Consider the following 23,643-nt stretch of genomic DNA (forward strand, 5'->3'; position numbering starts at 1 on the left):
CAAGACAGAACGAATCCCGAGCTCAAGGTCGCGACAGGAACCTCTGCCCCGCGCTTCTTGCTCTAACTTGAGGCCGCGGAGGAAAGAGCGTGAGCTTTGTTGCCAGTAGACCTAGGCCTCATTTTTTTGCTATTTCCTGGCTGGGCAACCTGGAGCAACTTGTGTCACTCACCTGGCTGAGCCTCAGTTGCCTCATCTGTGAAATGGGGGTGGTAACAGGGCAGTTACGGTGCATGCTGAGGCCTGGCCCAGAGCTGGCGTAGAAGAGGCCCTGGCACGCAGGGGACCCCGGACGGCCGGGGAGGTGGGGGTCACCGTCGCTCCTCTCTCCGTCTAGGTGCTGGCGGCCGAGGAGAACGTGGACTTCCGGATCCACGTGGAGAACCAGACGCGGGCTCGGGACGATGTGAGCCGTAAGCAGCTGCGGCTGTACCAGCTCTACAGCCGGACCAGCGGGAAGCACATCCAGGTCCTGGGCCGCAGGATCAGCGCCCGTGGCGAGGACGGGGACAAGTATGGTAGGTGACAGCCCCTCCTCTCTCACCGTGCACATGTTTCCCGGCCTCAGAGATCTCGGGTTCAAATCCCAGCTCTGCCAGGTCCTGGCTGTGTGATCTTGCACCTGACGCGGAGCCTTTCCGGGCCTCAGTTTTCTCATCTGTGAAATGGGGGCACAGTGGCGCAGCCCTGAGAGCCCCGTAGGGAGCACTGACTTAAGACTTGAAGGAAAGGTGCTTTTGCTGGTAAACGTCCCATAAACGGCAGTTGTCTGGCTATCAGTGGCTTGCTTGGGGACGGCCTAAGGCAGGTGGCTGTGCCCCATGGCATTGCTTCGCCACCCCACCTTCAGGGGCTCAGAGGGGTGGGAGCCTCTGGGTAATGATTTCTGGATGTTGCTGGTGGTGGTGAGAATCGGCCTGGTGTGTGAGTGTGTTTGTGTGAGCGTGTGAGCGTCTGAGCTTGAACTTGTATACCTGAGTCATGGGGACAGTACCTTAGGCCACCATCCTCTTGACCTGGCTTACACCCAGGAATTGTGTATTTGAGAACTATCATCTGCCCAAGCCGCCAGCGCACAAAGACCCTTAGCCTTGAGCGAAACAGGCGGGACTCCGCCTTCCCAGGGCTGGGAGGGGACTTGGGGACGGATGCTGAGCGGATACTGACCACCCCCTGCCGTCCCTGCCTTCTCAGGCCCGGGTCTGGGAGCTGTTAGGTCTGGGAGGCAGGGGCGGGGGCTGGGGGCCTGCCAGCCCCTGCTTTTTTTCTGGGATGATGCCCCGCCCGCCCCTGCCCGTTGCAGTCAAGACGTGACAACAAGACAAATAATTTCTTGGACCTTTTATCTTGGACACCATTTATTTTCCCTCCGCCCCAGGGCAGAACTGACCTCATTGGTAGGGCCCAAGTGTGGCAGCTGCACTGTCACTGGGGGCTGGGCCAGGCCGGGCCAGGCCATGCAGGGCTGGGCCACCCCGGCTCCGCGTCCCCAAGCCAGCTGCCTCCCTCCCTTCTCCCTGCCCCATCGCTCCTTCCGCCTCCATTCCTCTTCCTCCCTCTTCCCCTCCATCCTTTCTCAGTCCGGCCGCTCTTCCTCTCATCTGGGTCTCTCTCTCTCTCTCTCTCTCTCTCTCTCTCTCTCTCTGTCAGTTCTGCCTCCTTCCCTGGACCACAGTTCTCGGTGCCAGGTCCCCACCTCTGCCAGGCCCTCTGCTGGCCGCTTCTCGGGTCTGGGGCCTCTGTCCCTCCATGCCCCCCCTCCTCCCGACGTCTGGCTGTGCTGGGCAGACCCAGGTGGTGCTTTTCCCTGGGATCTGCTGTCCAGTTGCTGCCAGGGAAGGGGCAGCTGGCTGGCTCGGGCGGGAGGGAGGTGCCCTCCTGGGGCGTCCCCGGAGCTCTAACCGGCCCCTCCAGGCTGGGAGAGTACAGGGGGGTCAGACGCTGGTCTGAACCATCTGTCCGCGCCCAGAGACCGGAGGCAGGAACCCTGGAGGGAGAGGATCCCGGCCAATGGTGGGGCGCCCCCCCGCCCCGTTCTGGAAGCCACTTGCCCTCAGTTTCCTCTGCCTGAACTAGAGACTTGGGGTCTGACCTGCTGTGTGACCTCAGGCACGCCCTTTGCCTTCTCTGGGCCTCTGTTTCCCTTCTGGACAACTCAGGGTGTGGACCAGGGCAGCCCCTCTTCCACATTAACCTGCACGGGACTTCGAGGGCTCTCGTTAAAGGGCTGACGTTGGTTTAGTGGGTCCAGGGGGGGCTGAGCTCCACGTTTCTCACTGCGGTGCCCAGGTGGTACTGACGGTTGGCACTTGGAGTACCCGGGGACTGGCCATCTTGGCTTCTCCTCCAGCTCGACGCACTCTAGATTTAATCATTCTCTCTCAAGGAATATGTTTGTTTCTCTCTCCCAACCCCCTCTCCAGCCCCCAGCACCCGGGGCAGCATGGGGCCTGGTTGGCACTGCGGCCACTCCATTTAAATGTCACATTAGAAATACAGATGAAGGGACAGGACCCCATCTGTGAACCCTGGGAGAGGAAGTAAGACAATGGAGCCAATTGAGGCTTCCAATCTAGATAATCAATACAAATATTATTGGGAGGGTGATTTATGTGGCCAAGCCATGCTAGGAGGGCGGGGATGTGTCAGGGGCCTGCCCTGCCTGTGGGGGAGGGGCAGCTGGTAGTCCCTGGAGGGTCCAAGAACTGGCTCCCTCCTTCTCATCAGGGCTTGGTCCGTTTGAGTGAACGAGGGCCATCAGAGTACAGTCCGGGAGTCTCAGTCTTGGAGCGAACACCAAGTATAAACAGAACCCCCGTCAGGGCCCGGAGTCCGGAATCCCACAAACACGCAGCATCTCAGATTCCGCGGCGTCTGGAGGCGCTCGAGTCCGTGGGCAGGCACGTGGTGCAGGCCCACCTGGGTGTGCCTGCCTCAGGGCAGCGAGCCGTCCGGTGACATCTGCTTAGAGTCAGCGGGGCTCTGTCCCATGCTGTTCTGCAAGGGGCTCTCTCTGCGGCCCCTAACCCTGCATGCAGCACTCTGAGGACCCTGAGTGTGGACTGCTCCTGGAGCAAGGGGCTCTCAGCTGCGGAGAGGGTTCCAGAGGGAGAAGGATGCTGGCCGGAGGGCTGGAGGCTTAGGTGGGTTGTAGGTTACCTGGGGTGGGGGTGGGGGTGGGGCCGCTCTGCCCACCTGGGATTATTCTATCAGCTCTTCCCCTTCCGGTCCTGGTTCCTGGCCGCCTCTGTCCTGTGGGCAGTTGCCACTCCAAGGAAACAGCACGGGACCAGGAGGCCAGCTGCTGGCCTGCCGCTGAGCAGCTCGCAGAGCGTGGGGCAGCACGTCTGGTTCTGGGCTTCAGTTCTCCACGGGTCCGGCCAGGATGAGGAGGCCCCAGTCCACCTGCCTCTAAGCTCCTGCGCTTAGGCCGGGACCCGGAGGCGGCAGGAACAGGGGCTGCAGGTAACAGGCCTTGCATCTTCGAGGGGCAGAGCCCGGGCCCTGGCTCTGGGACGGTGGTGTAGGGGCAATCTGCTCCTATAAGTCTTCTGATTGGGTATTCCTGCCCGCTTTCTTCTGAGCAGAGGGCTATTCTGCTTGATAAAACTTAAAAAAAAACAACCCATAAAAACAAAACCCCAGGTTTTGCCATCAGCCAGCTTCCCAGGCCTGGCAGTGCCCAGGTGGCCCGAGCCAGCCCACTGGAGGCCTGTGCTCAGCAAGGAGGGGGTCTTTGGAGGGATTGAGCGTGTAGGCTCCACCTGGAGACCCGGGCTGGAGACCGGGGACTGAGTCAGCCTCTGACCCGTTGTTGGCTCCTCTGCAGAGTGGGCAACTGGACCCAGAGAATGTCCTGAGACAGGAGATTCTGTCATTATTAAAGCCAGACTATTAATAACGAGCGTGTGAACTCATCGCTGCGGTGCTGGGTGCAGGGGAGCCGTCCTGGGCTCCGGCTGAGGTCCCCCTCTCAGGAGCTGGGTCCTGGGACGTCCGGAAGGAACCCGCCTCTGTCCCCTAAGTGGGCGCAGGCCTGTCAGCTGTGGGTAGATGAGCTTCTTTGTGATTCCAAGTGGCAGAGAATCTGCATACCCTCCCTGCTGTCTCAGGCCACGAGGAAGCATCTTTGGAGCCTCTTGTTGGGTATGGTCGGGTCTCCTCCCAGTTCACCCTGGGGTGCCTCCCTCCTTTGGCACAGTTACTGAGCCTCGGGGGACACACGGTGGAGTAGGACACACCTGGTCCCACCCCTCCAGGAGCTCCTGGGCCAGAGCCCGGGCTAGGCTCCTTTCTTGGGGCCGACTCAGAGTAGGAAGAGCCTCGGTCCCCGAGTTGCTGTGTGATCCGGGGCCCTTCCCGTCCTCGCCTTGTGCCCGGGCTCCCTCACCGTGAACGGGGCCGGGGCGTGGGGGCCGGGGCGTGCAGCCAGAGTGTGGCTTCCTAGAGGCTGGGACACCTTAGTCGTGCTGGAGGTTCCTGAGATGCCTCCACTCCCGGGGTCCCGTGGAGTCCGCCCGCCCCGCCGGTCCGCCTTCCTGAGCCTCTGCTCACCCTGCCCCTGAGGGAATGTGAGCTGCTTGAGAGCAGTGACCTCTGTGCATGTCCCCATGTCCAGGACAAGGACGCCCCTCCTCCCTTAAGGGTTGCTGGATGAGTGAATAAAACAATTATGAGGCAACTCGAAGCATCCTCAGGGCTGGCTCGCGTGGCTCTGCAGGAAGGTCTGGGGGCTGTGCCGGGCTTTTGCTGAGCTGGTGACGAGAGTGGCAGGGGTGCTCCCGTCCCCGTCATCACCCTCATTCCGGCACCTGCTGGCGGGCGGTTTGAGCAAGGAGCGAGGAGCGAGGTGCCTTGGCGCACCGGGGTGGCCGAGGCCATGGAGACCCCTGTTCTCAGAGCCCACCACCCACACCGCTCATTATCCACGCAGCGGTCCCCGTGTGAGACCGTGTCTCCTCTCACTTGGAACGAAATCCAGGTCCTGGTGGCCTGTCTCCTGATGGCTGCTCCGACCCCGGGCTCTCCGCCCTGTCCACGCTCACGCTGCTGCAGCCCCAGGGCCTTTGCCTGGGCTGTCCCCCCGACCTGAGAACGTGCTCCCACCCCCCCCACCCCCGATGGCCTCATGGCCTCTGTCCAGCTGTCCCCTCGTCAGAGAGTTCCCGCCTCCGTCCCCTCCTGGGCGTGTTTTCCTAGCACTTTTTGCCACCTCACATTCTGTTACGTGGTCAGTTATTCCCTCTCTGTCTCTCCTGTGACAGCGCAGACTCTTTGAGGGTTGGCCTTTTGTCTGGGTTGTTCACCACTGTGTCCCCAGGCGCAGAGCCAACCATAAACAGGTGCGCAGTATCCGCGTGAGCCGGTGCGTGCCCGGATGAGCCCCGTGTGCTTCCGGGAGTGCCAGGGGCACTGTGCTTGGCTCACAGTAGGTCTTCCCTCCACCCTCCCGGCCAGTCAGCCTCTTCCTGTGCTCCAGACTCAGCTTTGCTCGGGGCTCGCTCTCCCAGCCGGGGGTGGGCACTTATGTCTCAGTCTCAACCCCTGCCTTCTGAGCTCATGTCCCACAAATTCTGTCCCCAGAGGACTAGCCACCCACACCTCGCTGACTCCAGAGCTGAAATGGCCACAACTAGAGTTACAAGCAAGGATTAAATATAGCTCCGAATCGATTCTATTGATTCTTTCCCTCTTCCTTTCCGGCGAGCCCACGTGGCCAGCCCGCCAAACACCTTGGGGACTTCAAGAGAAGGAGGACCAGGGCACCTCTGGAGAAAGGCACACACACACACAATCAGTGGTGCAGAAACGTCTCCAGACAGGGGTTCCTTCTCCCCCACCCCAGCTCTCCCTACCTGGTCCATCTGCAGAGGGGAGGAAGGGAGCACCAGTTCGGTACCACCTCCCACTGCCTTTGTGGCAAGGACGTCTCCTCACTGGAGGATGGCACCTGGAGGGTGGCCAGCAGCACTGTCAGCATTGGGATGGTCTCGGCCAGCGGCAGCCGGGCCGTGCGGGGGGCCCTGCCCGGCCTCTCACTGGCTCCTAGCCCCCAAGCCCCCCCATGCTCACAGGTCTTGGGGGGGCGGGGCTTTGCGTTCTCAGCTCCCTCTCTCGGGGTCCTGTCTCCCGTGCGCTCTTTGTACGGGTCCCTCCAGTTCTCCAGCCGCCGGCTGCTTCTCCGTGTCCTTCCCGGCTGTTTCCGACCCTTCAGACCAAAGTCTTCAAAGCGAGGCCCGGGATCACCTCCCGCCAGGCCCTCCTAGGGACTCACACTGGAACCAGCCCATCAGTCAATCCGCGTGACCTCTCTGTTCCGGGCCGTCACCGGCCTGCCGCCCGCCTGTCCTGCTCTGCCTGGCTCAGACTCTGTCTCGGACTAGCTCTGGAGTCGCTCAGATGCTGCCCCTACTATGTGACTTTGGCAAGTAACTTAACTGTGTAGCCTCAGTTTTGTTTTGTTGTTTTTTTTTTTCATTTGTAAAATGGGCATCACAGTGCCAACCTCATAGGGTTATTGTGAGGGGTTAGTGAGACAGTCCCCATTCGGACTCCAAGCACAGCGCGGGGCTGGCGGGGGGCCAATGCTCAGATAGGTATTAGTGCTGTGTTTTACGTGCCCCATGCGTTTGTTTTTTTTTTACAGAAAGGGCTTTCTTGCCAGTCCCTTTTCCTTCCACTCTCTTCCCTTGTGTGCTTTCCTCTCTGCAGAAGGGACCGGCTCCTTCGAGCTCCTGGCCCCCAGCCAGAGGCAGGTGCTCAGCCCTGGCTCTGTGCTGAGCCCGGGGAGACCTGTTCTGTGGACTTCCTCTCGGGGCTCTGTACTCACTTCCCGTCGGGTTCGTGAGCCTCTTCTTCCCTTGACCAGATCTGAAGCCATGTCTGCCTCTCTGGCTGTGGTTTGGAGCCGTGGGTGTTCCTGAGGGCCCCCCATCTTCCTGTATTAGCTTGAAGGTGTCTTTCTGAGAGCCACCCTAGGGGGACCCCCTCCTCCCTCAAGGGCATTTGGAAGTGGAGCCGGGAAGGATGGGCCCTGACCTTTGACTCTGTGAGCTTCTCTGACCACAGCCCTCTATCAGGAGAATGTGAGGTCAAAGCCAAGGCCTTCCCTGAGCGCCCTCGGTGTTCCCTCCCCCTTGTCCCTGCCTGAGGCACTGGTGTGGGGAGGAGGGCGGGGCCGGGGAGATGGCAGAGACCATTCTGGGTTAGCCTGCCCCGACTGGAATCCTCCCTGGGTTTTAACTCCATCACTGTGTGACCTTGGGACTCAGTTTTCTGTCCTATAAAATGGGGACGATAATAGTTCTGACCTCATGAGATTGTTGTAAGGCTTAAGTGAAATCAGGCATATAAGGTGCTTTTTTTTGTTTTAGTTTTTCTGAGATTTTACTTATTCATTTTAGAGAGGAGAGAGAGAGAGAGAAGGGGGGAGGGGCAGGAAGCATCAACTCCCATATGTGCCTTGACCAGGCAAGCCCAGGGTTTCAAACCCGCGACCTCAGTGTTCCAGATTGACACTCTATCCACTGCGCCACTACAGGCCAGGCACATGTAAGGTATTTAGAACAGTGCCCAGCACATCGTAAGCTGTAAATAAATGTAAGTTACGAATACTCCTTAGAAGGGTGGCACTGAAAGAGGCCTTTGGGTCACCTCGTCCTGGCCCAGAGAGGGACAAGGTTTTCCCCTCTGTTACACAGCAAGTCAAAATGTGCAATAGTGACCTACGGCTTGGGATGGTGGATGAGAGATCAGAGCCTAGGGAGCAGCAGGAATGACCCTCCCAGTGGGGAGCAGAGCGGTGAGGGGCTGTGACTGTGGCCTCAGCACTGGGTCAAACCTCTGCCCTTCTTTGACCGGCTATGTGCCTGGGGCAAGTGTCTTCACCTCCCCGAATCTCGTTCCCTGTAATGTTATGCAGGCCTCCCTCACAAGGCCATTTCTGCATCTAGTGAAATTTACTGATGGGCCCTTTACTGTGAGCCAGGGATGGGCTAGTGCTGGAAATCCCAGTGATGAGCAAAACAGGTTCGACCCTGTTCTCGTGCAAGTTACCTTCCGGTGAACAAACAGGCAACAAAAAAGGTAGCAAATAAGACGATTTGGAGAAGAGCTCTGAGGACAATGGAGCAGGGGGTGGCTAGTGCTGGACAGGAAGGCTGGTATGACATTGGGCAGCATGGCCAGGTAGGGCCTCTCTGAGGAGGTGACATTTGAGTGGCAACTTAAGAGATGTGAAACCACTCAAGGGAAGCTCTGGGCAAAGCACTCTGTAGGGAGAGGGAATGGCAAGTGCAAAGGCCCTGAGGCACGGGCGTGTGCTGGAGGTGCGAGAGAGGGACAGCAAGGAGGGCTGTGGGCAAGGGTTGGCGGCGGGGATGGTCGGCAGGCACCAGATCACGTGCCCATGTGGGTCCCTGTAAAGAGGCCGGCTATTCAGTGGGTCAGAGATCCCTAGGAGGCTTTCAGCGAGGATCGCTCTGGCTGACGCGTAGGGGGAGGCTAGTGAGAGGCCAGAGTGGCAGAGGGAGGAGGTTGTTGAATCGTGAAGCCCGGAGGAGCAGCCAGGGTGATGAGGAGGTCTAATGAGGAGTGGAGTGAGATAATGTCATCGCCTCCTGCAGCCCGGCCTGGTCCAGCCCGAGCACAGAGCTGGGCAGTGCTGAGGTGCCCAGGTGCCAGCTGCCTCTGGTGGCCTAGGTCTTGGGTCATGGAGTGGGGGGCAGTGTGATGCTGAGGACCAGGCCGGCTCTGGGGGAATCTTGGCCTGGGTGGGTGGGGTCTCTCTCTCCTCTCTCTCTCTCTCTCTCTCTCTCTTTCTGAGAACTGCTGCTGCTATTACTCCCCAAAGACTTGACATAATTCTGGCCAGGCTCCCTCTTCATTACGTCATGCGCTGAGTGGAGTCTAGGTCACTCCATGGCCCGCTGCGGTCGGGGGAGAACAGACTTCTGGCTCCCTTGGCACGGAGGCAGGCGCAGACCCTCCCCACGCTGGGGTGGGGGCGGCCGGCTCGTGGGGGCGGAGAAACAGCCGGGCCCCAGTCCCGGGCCCTTTGGGTGCTGCTCAGAGAAGGCCAGGGCTTCCTGTGGCAGGCTGCGGCTGCTGAGCGGTGGAGGGGTGTGCTCTGAGCCGTGTCCCCGGGAGCTGGGGGTCCTCCCCCGGAGCTGGGGGTCCTTCCCGGGAGCTCGGGCTCCAGCAGAAAAGCAGGCAGACCTGATGTCAGCCCTTCCCCTTCCTGCCGTGCTGCTTCTCTGAAGCCCGGCGTCTTGCACTATACAGCAGGGACAAAGATACTTAGGCTTATGGAGTGTGACTTCAGTGAGCTCACAGGGGACCAGATCGGGCGCTGTCCCCCCCAGCCCTGAGGCCACATCTCGTCCTTACAGCATCCCATCCCTACCCCTGTCCTGGATCCTGCCCCCAATTTCAGAGACTCAGGATAAGGTCGAGCCCCCACTTGGATAGGTAAGGACACTGAGGCTCACGGGGGTGTAGAGGTCACAGAGCCCAGGATAGCAACACCAGAAATGGAATCAGACTTCATAAGTCCCAGCCCAAGGCCTTTTCTGGGTGGGGTGTCCGCAGCCCTGGAGGGTGCTGAGGAATTGAGGTCAGAGGGCACCCGGGCCTCAGAGGCAGGCTCTGCTCCACGCTGGCCCTTCAACACACACATCTGATGTTGTCCGCTGGGTAGGATTTGCTTTTAGGAAAACAGTTTGGTTTCACAGTTGTTAGCAGACTTGAACAACAGGTCCCAAGCTTCCCTACCCTGCCCTGAGAACAGGCGCTAGGCTCTTGCCGGCACTATTCTGTGTAATCCCTCAGATTAGCTGAGTTAAAGATCATGGATGATATACTCCATTTTACAGGTGAGGAAACTGAGGCCCAAGGGCATACAGTTGTGCCAGGGATTCAAACCCAGATCTGTGCACTCCCAAGCTCTCACCTATCCTGACACGTGCTACATCCTTCTGAAGTTCCTGGCGTTGCAGACCCTCCTGACCCCACGACCCCATGCCCGAAGGGTCGTGAGCCGTGAGGGGAGGTGGAGAGCGAGTCCCAGAGTTGTGGGGAAGTTGGGCCCTGGGTTCCCAGGGACTGAGCTCTAAGGGAGAGTTACAGGGCAGTTGAAATAAGGGGAGCAGGGAGGATGGGGGTTTGTAACCTCTATCTTGCTGTTGGTTAATGTTCTTGACTCAGTGTTTACTAGAGATGGGGGAGGCTGAAGAGAAGAATGTGCCCTCCCCCTTGTTTCTAGAGTTACTAAATTCTTGTTAGATCTTTAAATTTTATGTAAATTCTTCTTTTTTTTTCCGTGGAAAGGTGGGGTATCATATTTTAATTAGCAGTGGTGTCAAAGGAGGGCTAGATTAATTATTGGAAATCCTGCATTCCAGATGGTTTTAATTTTCACAGCAGGGCACCAGGGTATATATTTTTAAAAATTTTTTTTTAAATTAAAATCATACCTAGTGTATTTAGGGGCACTGAGGTCTGCTCTTTGTGGCTCCAAGGATACTGTATTTAGGGCTATGATTTTTGTTATGGAGAAGCAAGTCCCTTGTCACCGAAATTAAAGTTTTGTGGCTGAGGGAGGGGCAGGTGCTAGGAAGCAAAGGGTCAGGAATGGAAGGGTGAGAATGGGCAAAGAAGGCAGGGTGTGGGGATTCAAGACCAGAGAAGAGAGCGCGCTCCGGGAGTGTGCGTGGCCTTCCAAAGTCACACAGGACCCCACTCGGGAGAAAATGGGGGTGAGCAGAGGGACAGGGAGGGGTCTGGACACCACATGCCTAATCATGGGACAGTCTTCCTTTGACCATTTGACATCCTTGTTCATCCAGGGGTTTGGGAGATCAGCTCTGGACACCTCCATCCTGAGGACCATGGGTGGGTTAGCGTGAGGTCTCGGACCCAGGACCAGGGGCTATTCCATCCTGATTGGGACTTCTGGGCTCCAGGAAGTTCGTTCCCTTTCAGCCTTGGTGACCTTGACTGAGGAAAATGACATTTTGGAGGTAGCCTCCCCTTCCTGAGCCTTCCTCACTTCAAGTGGCAAAGGCGGGGACGAGGGAGGGGACGCGAGTACATTTCCCAAACGTTTGCCCTGGAGGAAGAGGCCTCTGATATCCCCCAAGACAGGTTGTGTGCACGTGTTTGCGTGTGTGTGGGCGTGCAAGAGCGTGTGTGTGCCCGTGAGAACTCGCGTGCATTTGTCTGTGCCCTTATTCCAGAGACGGCTCCTTCTCCGAGGTTATCTGCGTGGCTCTCCGCCCCGCTTTGGGGAAAGGAGTTGAGGGGCTACGGGAGGTGGGTGCTGAAGGGAGGAGAAGAGACCCTGGTAGTTAGCCACAAGGGGCAGAACTGCCCTCTAGCTGGAGCCATCTGGGTCCCAAGTTGCGTCAAGAGAGGCTGAGGGTTGGGGAACAGGTGGGGACTGCCTCCCCCTCCCTGCTTGGGGCAGGTGCTCTCTTTTTTTTTTTTTTTTTTTTTCATTTTTCTGAAGCTGGAAACAGGGAGAGACAGTCAGACAGACTCCCGCATGCGCCCGACCGGGGTCCACCCGGCACGCCCACCAGGGGGCGACGCTCTGCCCACCAGGGGGCGATGCTCTGCCCATCCTGGGCGTCGCCATATTGCGACCAGAGCCACTCCAGCGCCTGAGGCAGAGGCCACAGAGCCATGCCCAGCGCCCGGGCCATCTTTGCTCCAATGGAGCCTTGGCTGCGGGAGGGGAAGAGAGAGACAGAGAGGAAAGCGCGGCGGAGGGGTGGAGAAGCAAATGGGCGCTTCTCCTATGTGCCCTGGCCGGGAATCGAACCCGGGTCCTCCGCACGCTAGGCCGACGCTCTACCACTGAGCCAACCGGCCAGGGCTTGGGGCAGGTGCTCTAATGGGACCTGGCAGAGGCCTATCCCATGCCCGATTTGGGGGACGTGGGGGTCAGGGATTGTGTCACTGAATCTTTAGGCCAAACCATTGCCCTGGTAAAAAAGCATGTCTTTTTCTGCTTCTGCCTTTCGAAGCCCAGCTCCTAGTGGAGACAGACACCTTCGGAAGTCAAGTCCGGATCAAGGGCAAGGAGACGGAATTCTACCTGTGTATGAACCGGAAAGGCAAGCTTGTGGGGAAGGTGAGTGACGGTCGGTCTGGAATGCGGGGGAACCTGGGCACTGCCCCTCCGGCGGCTCTGGGTAGCTGGGGCAGTGTGTCCATGCCAGGGCCATCCATGACAGCCCCAAATGGCAAACAGGCGGGGGGGAGTGTGTATGTGACATTCCCACTGTGGTCCCCCTTTCTTCTCTGCCCGGCTCCTGCAGCCCGTGACTGTAACTTTGGGGAGAACACAGGGCCCCTGATCTCTCCTGGTGACGTGGAGCTCGGGCTGGCTCAGGAGGGAGGCCCCAGGGAGTGGGGGCTCCCCGCCTGCGCCTGCGTGTACCTGATGTCTGGGAACAGGGAAGCAGCCGGCGGAGGGCCGGGCTGCCGCGTTGTTTTAACAATCGCCAGGCTCCGGAACCCAGCCGCCTCGTCAGCGCTGGGCCTCACGGTTCTAGCGTTTCAGGAAGATTTTATTACTTTGGAACGGGCAAGAGAGCTGCATGTAACAAATTAGGGCAGGGGAGGGGGTGCGGTTGGGTGGACCCGCATGCCAGGGGCTCTGAGCCTCCACGGATGCCGCTTCTCAGCGTCCCCCCTCTTTTCCCGGGTGTGCTTGTTTGTGAAGATCACACCCTCACTTATCCTTGGGTGTTCCAGCGGAAGGTGTTACTGGCAGTACCTCCGTGTTGGATCATGCCTGCCACCCCTTCTTTCTGCAGGGACCCTCCTTACCCCCAGATCCAACTTGGATAACCCCTGGGGGGGGGTCTTCTGCTGGTCCCAGATTCCAAGGAGGATGGTGTCTCCTGTTTGGCTGATTTATTTACATTTATTACACCTTGTTTTGGGGGTTAACCCAGTCTTGTTTAAACCATGTGTTTGATTTCCTGACTCTCCCAACTCCTCCCTCTTTCCATCCACCATATGGGAGTGGCCCGGGACAGTGCAATAGGCCAGGGACCCGAGCCTGCGGATTGTTGTTAATAATGATGTTACTACCCGCCTCCGTTAATTGAGCATCTACTTGCTGCCAGACACTGAGCAAAACAAACTAAAAAAAAAACCCCAAAACGAAAAACGCTCCCCAAAAGGAGGTGGGGGCCACTGCCATTCCCATTTCACAGATGCGCAAGCGCAGGCGTGGCGGTGGCGAGCTCTTGTCCCGGGTCCCACCCTGGAGTGGCGGGATACAGAGCCCCGCTCGCTCGGCAGGCACAGCTGTGCTGCCCACACCAACTGCAGCTTCTCGGGGCAAACAAAATAATAGTAACCGCGTCGCGCGGCTCCGGGGGATGACGAGTGGTTTCAATTAGTGATTCACTTCCCGCATCCGGAGGCCGGCGGCCGGCGGAGGGGTCCGGGGCAGGGGCGGCGGCGGTGGGCGCGGGTCCCCTGGCCTGGCCGTGCGTTTCCTGTGGCGGCGCGGCCGCCCCGCGTCAGGCGCTTTGTTCTCCTGCCCGCCCGGGCCGGCTCCCAGGCCCAACCTGCTCGCAGTTGTAGGCTCGGCCCCTCCTCTTGCTCTGTTGGAAGGAGGGGCGCGGCAGGCAGCCTGCCGTGCCCAGTGCCCGCGAGCCCCTCCCTCCCGTCTGCGCGGTTCCCGGCATCTTGACCCCAGGAGGGCCGTCGTGGGGTCAAAAGAGCAGCCCCGTCCCCTCGGGCCGTTCCCCGCCGCCCGCCGCCCTCCGCCCGCCCGCCGGCTGGCCGCTGAGTCACCGCTTCCACAGGAGCCGGCTCCGATTTCCTGCCCCCTCGCCCTCTCTCCCGTCATTAATATTGGGGACGGTTCAGCTGGAGGCGAGGCAGGCGCAGCGCAGTCCAGGGAGGACCGCCCCCTCGCTGCGGCTCCCCCACCGTCCCCTTCCAGGCTTCCGACTGTTAGGCTGGCCCCGTGGGGAGCAGGGGGGGGGGCTCCAAGGGCGTCCCCAAATGCACCTGTCCCGACTTTGCCAGGAGGAGGTCCCCCTGTTGGCGTGTGCCCGTCGCAGTACCCCTCACTCTCTCTGGCTCCTGCTGGGCCCTTGGGTGGCTGTTTGGCTCTCACAGGCTCCCTGGCCAATCAGGCCTCGGGTCCTGGATTCTTCCTTGTCCCTAACTCCTGTCTCTGTTCTGGCCTCTTACCTACGCAGGGACTGTGGCCTCAGCTGGGTTCCCTCCCGGTTTTAGGCTGCAGCTCCAGACCTGTCCCCACGCCTGGCCTCCTTCAGCTCTTGAAAGCACAAGGGATCAGGTCTCCTCTGCCCCGCCCCCCCCAGTCCTCAGCACTTGGGGAGAAAGGCCATACTCCCTGGCGGCTGCTCCCTGGCCTCAGACACATGCTACATGGCACCGCCAGCCTCCACTCCCCGCAGGCTTTGTACATGCCAGACCCTCTGCCGGGACGGCCCTGCCCCCCTCCCTCTGCCCTGCATCCCTGCTCGTTACCCCGTCGCCCACCCCCCTGGGAGCCCACAGCCCCTTCCCTACAGTCTTCTGTTGCTGGTCTGCTCACGGGGGTCGTCACTGTCTGTCTTCTGACCTATGTTCCCCACTAGAGTGGGAGCTCATTGAGGGCTCATTCTGGATCCTTCCCCTGTGTTCTGTTTGACCTGCCCTAAAGTGTGCCAGGGTACCACAGAAATGGAAATACGGTTATTGCTTTCTGAGGACTGACCCTTAACCTGCGGCCACAATTCTGCACATCAGGCCAGGGAGTCAAAGTGCCTGTAAAATGGGAACAGTAATGCTGGCACTTAGAGGCACTTGTTAAATGTTAGTTCCCTTCCACTTTGAAGCCAGAGGACTAAGTCACTCCTTTACCTGTGGGCACCCTGGGCCTCAGCTTAGGCTCGGGCTCCATTGGAGTGGCTTCATAAGACAGCTTTCTCAGGCGGTCTTGACCCTAGGTGCCAACGTGGCCACCGCTGGGCACATCACTGAGCCCCCAACTGAGGCTTTTCAGGTGCCCCAGGCCCTTGGCTGCAGCTCCTCCCTCTGCTGCCTTGTACCAGTCACGTGCCCTGCCCGGGGCTCCTGCTCCTCTCCCTCTCTCTGGACCCACATCCGACTGGCCCACGAGGTACTGCTCCCTCTCATTCCATAAATAGTTGAGTGTGATACGCTATGTACTAGGCAATTTTTCCCCATTTCTGGAGACTCAGATGGGTTCGTTCCTCATCTGTCCCCTCCTGTGTGATTACTGGTGAGTCCTCTCTGGGGCCTCAGACCCTCCCGGGGTGGGGGTGTCCCTGCTCGCCACCACATCTTTGTGAAGACTGCTTTGGTTGTAAGTGATTGAAACCCAACTCAAAATGCCTTAAGCAAAAAAGGAAAATTCTGCCTGTGTAACTGAAAACGTCCAGAGGGTCGTTCTAGTTGCAAGTAAGACAGGAGGGGCCAGATGATGTCATCAGGATTCAGCCTTCACACTGAATGGAAGGAATAGACTCCCGTTTGGATAGAAGGAGGTTGGAAGTGGTAGTAGGAGGAGATGACTCCAAATCATTGAAGTTCTGGGATGCGATGTTGGCTCGCTCTCTAAATCTTGCTGATGTGTCTGCTTATCTGCATCAGTGGTGTCAGCATTGCTGGGCGTGAGCCCCATCCACAGGTACTTTCAGATCTCCGCAGCTGATAGGGTCCCAGAGCTCATCAAGAGCAGGGGCAAGGGTTGAGCCCAGGTGTGGCGGCCTGTGGCCTGTGTTGGTGTCTTATCCTCTGTGTCTGAGTTCTTGCTGGGGGATTTGTGACCACAATAGGGCCCCAAGGCTCCTCCCAGGGGCTCCTGAACTCTGGGCTATTGAAAATTTCAGCCCGAAATCCAGCTCTCCAATGCTCTCAGTCAGCGATTTTCAACCAGTGTGCCACATGACTTTTTTAAAACATGCAGTACCTGACTATTTAGTCAGGGGCATTGACCTCTTTTCCCTCAGATTGTCAAAGTAAAAAAAAAAAAAAAAAAAGACAACAGCCAACACAACAATAGCCATCTGGTGTGCATAAATCAAAATTATGCCTAATTATTTTTTGTCAGATCAGCAAAAAGTATGATACGTATTTTTTGGTGTGCGGCAGAATTTTAGTAATTAGTTTATTTGTGCCATGAGATGAAAAAGGTTGAAAATCACTGCTCTAAGTAAACCCAGACGTGTGTGAACATGTTTGCCAGGCACTGTGCTGGCCCTTGCACACTCAAGAGCTTGCTGCATGCCGAGGTGGCCCTGGCAGGTGCGGGGTTTGGTGGCCCCTGCCCTTGCTGCCATACCCATTCTCCCTGTGGGTGTGTCTGGAACTGGACAGGGACAGTGAGCTGCTGTGGCAAATGCAGGTCCAGATCCTGGCTCTGCCACTGACCTTGGGTCAGCCCCGTGACCTTGGGTAAGCTCCGTGACCTTGGGTAAGCCCCGTGACCTTGGGTCAGCTCCGTGACTTTGGGGAAGCTCCATGACCTTGGGTCAGCTCCGTGACCTTGGGTAAGCTCCCTGACCTTGGGTAAGCCCTTTTGCCTCTTGGACTCCATTTTCCTCTCCCTGGTAGCGTCCACCTCGGTGAGTTCAGACAATTAAATGAAATGATGTATGTGGAGATACCTGGCCTGTGGTTGGCGATGAATAAATGCCGAATGAACGAGTAGGGAGGTCATGTGGGCCAGGCACAGAGCGCTAGCCCTCTGCTGGCTCTGTCCCCTTCTCAGCATGTCCCCAGGTAGGGCTTCTCCTTGCTCAGAACTATCTGGGGGATGTTAGTAAGGGATCAGGGGGCAGAGTCTGTTTTCTTGTAGGGGAAAACCCTTCCCAGTGTCACCCCCGCCATTCTGATCCCAACAGAATTCACAGCCATTTGGTCACAAATGCTCTGGGCACCCCCATCTTGGGTTAACGTCTGTGCTGAGCCCTGAGGACAACTGAGAAGCAGTCCTGACCTCCTGACGCTCTTGGGCTGCTGAGGAGGCAGGCAGATACGCTCTGTTGGGAGGTGGAAGGAGAAATGAATTCCAAGGGGGTCTAGAAGATGGAGTATGTGAATCCAATAAAGCTTGATGCTTGAATGGCATCTTGAAGGAAGAGGAGGAAGTAAATACCCAGGGAAATAGATGGCAGTCAGGGAAGGCTTCCTGGAGGAGACAGTTACTGAACTGAGCCTTGACATGTGAACGCAGTTTTCCAGGCAGGTATTCTAGAGTGAAGAAACAGCATGGTGTGGCCTTTGTTCCATTTGCTCTGACTGTTCCATCAAGACCAGCCAAGGGATCTGGACTCAGGTTGGATAGGGAGCTTCCAGAATTATCCATGGGGAACCCAGTGTCCAGAAACCACTCCCCTCGACCCCCGTTGTACATGTCCTCTGGCTTCCCTCACTGCTCACCCCGCCCATTCTGTTCCTTGGGTGCTGCATCTGTCTCCTAGACCCTCCCCCTGCCTGCTCCACAGCCTCCTCGAAAGATCTCGTCCTCCCGAGAATGTTTTCTTGCCCTGCCTGTCCCTTTCTGCAAAGTTCAGCACTTTGCAGAGCCCAAGCTTGCCCTCCGCTCAAAGGTGAACGTTCCTGGAAGCTCCAGCCGGTTTTCCACTTCAAACAAAAGGCTGGAGCTCGCACCTCAGTCTCCACACACGGCCAGACCGCTGGGCTTCCAACTTGGCTGGGCAGCCGTCCGTAACGAGGAGTGGGCCCGGCCTAAATTTGGAGATGTTCGTTGGAAACTCCAGGGCTGCTAATTCAGGCCTTCCAACTTTGCGTGTCTCCCACTCTTCCACATCCAGCAAGTTGGCTGTCTCCGGGCAGAGACTCCAAGCCCCGCTGATCACCACCTTTTATTCAGACCAGACCCATAGAGGAGAGTCAGAGCGTCTGAACCACCTGGTCTTCAGCAATAGTTCAGCAGGCTCCTACTGTGCGCCAGGCTATGAGCGTCCTTCGTCATCACAACATTTCTGTGATACAGGGTCGCTGTCCCTGTTTGGTAAGGCACGGAATCCGAGGTTTAGAGAGTGGAATGAACTCTCCTGAGGTCACACAGGAGGCCTTAGAATTGACTCAGCTCCTGAGTCTGAAGCTAGCGCTCCCTGCCGGGCATGGGCTCCCAGGGAGCTCACGCATGCCAGGAGCCTGAAGTCTCCAAAGCAAGGGCACAGGCTGCGGGGTTTGGCCCTGATCAAACTCTTATTTTGGGAAGCTCCCACCCCTCTTCACACCAAATGTGAAAACGCACCACATCCCATGTTAAATGTAACTTATATTTAACTATAGAACAGTGGAGTTGAGCGGCAGTTGAGTAGCTGACGTAGTGTTAGGCTTTGTGCACATCTGTTGGGACTCCTTTCTGTTGCGAGTGCCAGCACACAGTCCCCACTGGTTCAAAGGACATGATGTATTTATTATTGGCCTACCTAACAGTGATGGAACCGGAGCTTCGGATGCAGCTCGGTTCAGAAAGTAAAGGATGTGACCAGGACTTGGTTTCTCTTATTCGCCTGCTTCTTCCAGGCTGGCTTCGTTGTCAGACAGAATGGCTGCGCATGCTTCAGCCTTACGCGTTCCCCAAGTTTAGGACAGCCTATGTTTCTAGGCATTGCTTATACAAAGGTCTCAAGGAACGCCGATTGGATGGCTCAGGTCACATGTCCAGCCCTGCACCAATCACAGGAAGTCATGTTTTGATTGGCTACGTCTGGGTTTCTCGCTCTCATAGGGTTGAGGTGGGAGCTCCTGGCTACAGGGTGGAGAGCGGGGAAGGGATGGATTCCTGAATGTTCACGGGACTCTGTTACCTAATTGGAAGAGGGGGAAGGATACAGGGGTCAAGCCAAGTTCACTTTGCAGATCCGGAAATTACTGAGGCCAAAGCTTGGTTAGTCCCTCTCCTGCGCTGCCCTAAGCCTCAGCCCCCTGCGCATGCTCTCTCCAGTAGCTGTGCCCCTCTCACCCGCCCTGCCCCTTCTCACCGCCTTCTCCTCTCTCCACCTGCAGCCTGATGGGACCAGTAAGGAGTGTGTGTTCATTGAGAAGGTTCTGGAGAACAACTACACGGCCCTGATGTCAGCCAAGTACTCCGGCTGGTACGTGGGCTTCACCAAGAAGGGGCGGCCGAGGAAGGGCCCCAAGACCCGGGAGAACCAGCAGGACGTACACTTCATGAAGCGCTACCCCAAGGGGCAGGCAGAGCTGCAGAAGCCCTTCAAGTACACCACGGTGACCAAGAGGTCCCGGCGGATACGGCCCACGCACCCCGGCTAGGCGCCACCCGGCCCGTGCCCACACTCACAGAGAACTGCACCAGAGGAATATTTTTACATGAAAAATAAGGAAGAAGCTCTATTTTTGTACATTGTGTTTCCAAGAAGACAAAAACTGAACTAAGACTCTTGGGGGAGGGGGCACAATAAGGATTTAATTGTTGACTTGAAACCCCCTATGACAAAGACTCACGCAAAGGGACTGTTTTGTCAACGCACAGGTGCTTGTCTCTCTCTCAGAACAGACAACTCTCAACTCGTCCCCAGAGGAGGACTCGAATGAGGAAAACGACACTCTGAGAAACCAAAGTCCTTTTTCCCAAAGGTTCTAAGAGCAAAAGCAAAAAAACAAAAACAAAAACAAAAAAAAACATAAAAAAATAAAACGCAAAAAAAAAGGTAGTACCCCCCATTCCCAAGGGACTCCCTCCCCCCCGCCCAATCTCCTGTCCCCGCCCCAAACTCCAACAAAAATCGCTCTCTGGTTTGCAGTCATTTATTTATTGTCCACTGCAAGCTGTCCCGAGACACCGCGCAGGGAAGGCGTGCCCCTCGGAATTCTCGGCGCCTCGACCTCTGACGACAGACGGCCTCGTCCAATCACGGTGACCCTGCCTTGCTCGCAGTCTGCAGGATGCTGCTATCGACCTTCCGTGACTCACGTGACCTAGCACACCAATGATAAGGGAATATTTTAAAACCAGCTATATTATATATATTATATATATATAAGCTATTTATTTCACCTCTCTGTATATTGCAGTTTCATGAACCAAGTATTACTGCCTCAACCATTAAAAACAATCGACAAATTATTTAAAAAAAACCTTGAGGCATTGAGTGGTGGCTGGGGGTGGGTGTGGGGGGCGGGACAAGGCGGCCCCTTTTGTTTCTTTTTTCTTGGTCTGTGGTCTTTGCAGCTGATTGCTGGGGCACTCATTCATTCATTCCTCCATTCACTCACTAATTCATTCAACCATGCTCTGCTCCAGGCACTGAGAATGCAGCTTGAAACATAGCAAATGGCAGTCTGGCCTTCAGAGAGATTACATTCTAATGAATCATTGATTTGACAGTTGATTCAGTTATACGATCACAAACATGTATTCTCACACACATTTACTTGGCATCTCTTATGTGCTGAGGCTCTCTATTCAAGGCACTGGGGATTTATCAAAGAACACAAGGGGAAAACATCCCAGCCCACAGGGAAGGTCACTTACAGTAATTCATTGCTTCATTCATTGATTTATGGATTCACTTATTCAATAATATTTACCAAGCCCTCACTAAGTGTGAGGCACTCCTCGAGGTACTGGGAATTCATCAGAGAACCAAACAGACTAAAAAAACCACGTCCCATGGAGCGTGCAGTCTAGGGATTAGTGATTAGGTCATTCTTGGCATCCACAATGGCCTTTGCCCGGCACAGGGTGAACAAGGCAATGATGGCCCCTGCTCTCCTCCATGTGGTGGTGGAGGAGGTCAGAGGACCCGGGTCAGGCGGGGACCTGGGGTTTCTCTCTTTAAGAGTGCCAGGGGTCTGTCTGGCCTCCTTGACTTCCAGGACCCGTTCTTCTAGGTCTTCTTTCCCCAGGGCAGGGCTGCTCCAGGATGTCAGGGATGACCCGGTGATTACGTCTGAGATCCTTGGTGGTCATAGTAATGATTTTGTGGTGGTTGTTTATTGAGCACCTATTATGTGTTAGTTCCATTCACTCTCTGTTAATTTTACTTAACATAAACAATAGAGCCCTGTGAGATGGGTATGAACTCTATTTGGCACTGGAAATGAAATGACCGGCCCCAAACAATGCAGGTTAGAAAACCACGGATCCAGAATTCCATCAGTGGTTCATTCATTCATCCGGTAGATACATGTTGAGTTGACTCTGTGCCAGATGCTATTCCAGGGGCTGAGGATACAGCCATGACCCGAGCCCCTGCCCTCATGGAAGTACATCCCCTTGGGGAAGGGCAATAAGAAACCAACTAGTTATAAAATATATTGTCAAGTAGCAGTAAATCGTAAGGAAAAGTAAACGAGGATGAGGGGATAGAGGATAATGAGGCCTTTATCTGAGGTAGGGTGGTCAGGGGAGGCCTCTGGAGGGGGCAGCCATGCAAATGCTGTGGGGAAGAGCATTCCAGGCAGAGGGAACAGAGAGTGATAAGGCCTACCAGCCTGTCATGGAATAAGGAGGGGCCAGTGGGACCATGGCAGGGTGAATGGAGGCGGGGGCAGAGTTTTGGAGGGGGCCAGAGCGTGACCAGAGCTTTTATTTGGAGTGAGACGGGTCTTCCACCTTAAAGGGATCTCTCTATGGAGAAGGGCGGGCGGATATGAGGCCTGGGCTCTCGCCATGACCTTGGTATCTGCCCACTCCCTCTACCCATCATCTGGCCTCCATTCTCTGCCCACAGACTGCCAGCACCTCCTGCACCCAACACCTTGTCTTTGTCCCACCCAGGGGCCACGGGCCTTGGTGATGTTCATGTCCCTCTAGAGAATTCCTGACTTTGGAAGACGTGGGACTAGTTTTTGTTTGGACGGAACTTTCTGGACATCTCCCGAGCTATGGGAAACATGCTAATGATAAGCACAGTGGGCTGGTGGGAAGGTTCCCACCCACAGGTGATGTCGTCTTAGGACACTTGCTTTGGGGGAGGGGCAAGTGCGGGCTTCCAGGGTCCAGCTGAGGAGGGAGCCTCAGTAGTAACATCCCCCATGTTCAGAGCACCCACTGTGTACCAAGCATGATCTCATCGAATCCTCCCAACTAGCCTTCTGGGGAGGCATTTTTAGCCCCACTTCATAAAACAGACCCAGAGCTGTGGAGTCACTTGCCTGAGGTCACACAGCTGGTAAATAGAGGAGTTGGGATTTGAACCCAGATCTGTTTGTCCCTAGAGCTGTGGCTTGACCTACACCGGGATGCTTGGAGCTCTCGGCATCTGGTCCAGGGTTTTCCTCTTTCCCTCCATCCCCCGATCCTGCCTCGGGACCCATCATCTCCCAACCCACCAGAGGGAGGAGGCAGGTGTGTCCCATTCCCAGGGGCCTCATGACAGCCCTTTCCCCCTGGGGACCCTCCCCTGGATGTCAGTGTCACAGAGAATACAGGGATCTGGGACCTAAGTCACCCGAGTTTGTTTTTTGGTTCGGGCATTTTGCCAGCTATGTGACCTTGGGCATAATATCATATCTTTTCTGTGTATGGCATTTCTCATCAGTCTGACTGTTTGTACATTGTGGGGCCGAGGTTCTGCTCAAGAGGGACAGCGGAGCAAATCACTGGGGATGATTCCTGCCCAGTGGGAGCTGTTTTATCGTTTTCTCCCTCCATCTCTCTTCACCCCCATCATTTAGAGAGGTAGCAACCGGGCCCCAGATGGGGGGAGTGACTTGCTCCAGGGCGCACCATGAGTTAATGACAGAGCCCATCAGATGACCAATGACTAGTGATGATCGTGATAATGATGGGGGGGGGGGGAGTGTGCGGCAAAAGGAGTGAGTCAGGGTCTTCCATGGAGTTCAGCGGCCAGGAAGCCACTTCAGTGGCCAGCCAGGTCCCTCTCAGCACCCTTCCCAAATTTGCTTCTCTGACCCAAAGAAGCAGAGGGCAGGAGAAGAGGGCTGAAGTCTCCTGGTCCCAGACCCCCCTGCCCCAACCCGTGGTAATGCCATGACGAGTGCAGAAATGAGCAGACAGGCTCTTGTCCTGGTATTTCAAAGGGCCAGCAGGCAAGAGGGTGACCGGCCCCTGCATCTGGGAGAGCCGCGGGTTTGGGTGGGTGGGAGGACATAACAGCTCGGAGAGGCTGCATCTGGGAGGTTCCTGCCAACCAGGTGAGCTGCGGGGTGGGGGCGGAAAGCCCAGGTTGCGTGCAGGAGGTGAGGGAGGTGCCCTGCCGGCTGCCTGCCCAGCTGGAGCCTAACAAGGACGGCCTGGGATGCCTGGGGCTTGAAAGCCCCATAAACAGGCAGAACCCTCCCTCCGCAGCCGGGCAGCAGGATTGGGGCTCCCAAAGAAACAATAGTGAATTAGGTGTTAAAGATGTGAAGGCGGCTCCCCGACCATGCAATTAGGTAGTGGGTCTGTTACAAACATTAGGCGGCGAGTTGGGGACCAGATGGCGGCAGGGCTCTCACCCTTGCCTGCCGCCCTGTCCCGAACTGCCTGGCTTCCTGGCTGAGGTTTCCAGCTCTGGAAGGAGGGGAGGTGGCAGGTAGGCCCGGTGTGTGGCCCCCTGCAGAGCAGGCCAGTAATTAATCAGGCATTCCTCCCCTCCCTCGGGTAGCTTCACGACCTAATTAGCACTTGCTAGAATT

The 23,643-nt window shown here is 56.8% G+C and overlaps 1 protein-coding gene across 1 annotated transcript in view; it reads left to right on the forward strand.

The window, feature by feature from the left end:
* The window catches only part of FGF18 (fibroblast growth factor 18), a 32,527-nt gene extending 12,841 nt beyond the window's left edge, over positions 1-19,686 (forward strand). The window contains exons 3-5 of the mRNA XM_066342012.1: positions 338-518; positions 12,027-12,133; positions 19,045-19,686. Of these exons, the coding sequence (XP_066198109.1) occupies positions 338-518; positions 12,027-12,133; positions 19,045-19,311 (555 nt within the window). The 3' untranslated portion in view covers positions 19,312-19,686. The remainder of the gene's footprint in view (positions 1-337; positions 519-12,026; positions 12,134-19,044) is intronic.
* Positions 19,687-23,643: the final 3,957 nt, after the last annotated feature.

Source organism: Saccopteryx leptura, chromosome 6 (genome assembly GCF_036850995.1).
Source record: "Saccopteryx leptura isolate mSacLep1 chromosome 6, mSacLep1_pri_phased_curated, whole genome shotgun sequence".
Taxonomy (NCBI): Eukaryota; Metazoa; Chordata; class Mammalia; order Chiroptera; family Emballonuridae; genus Saccopteryx; species Saccopteryx leptura.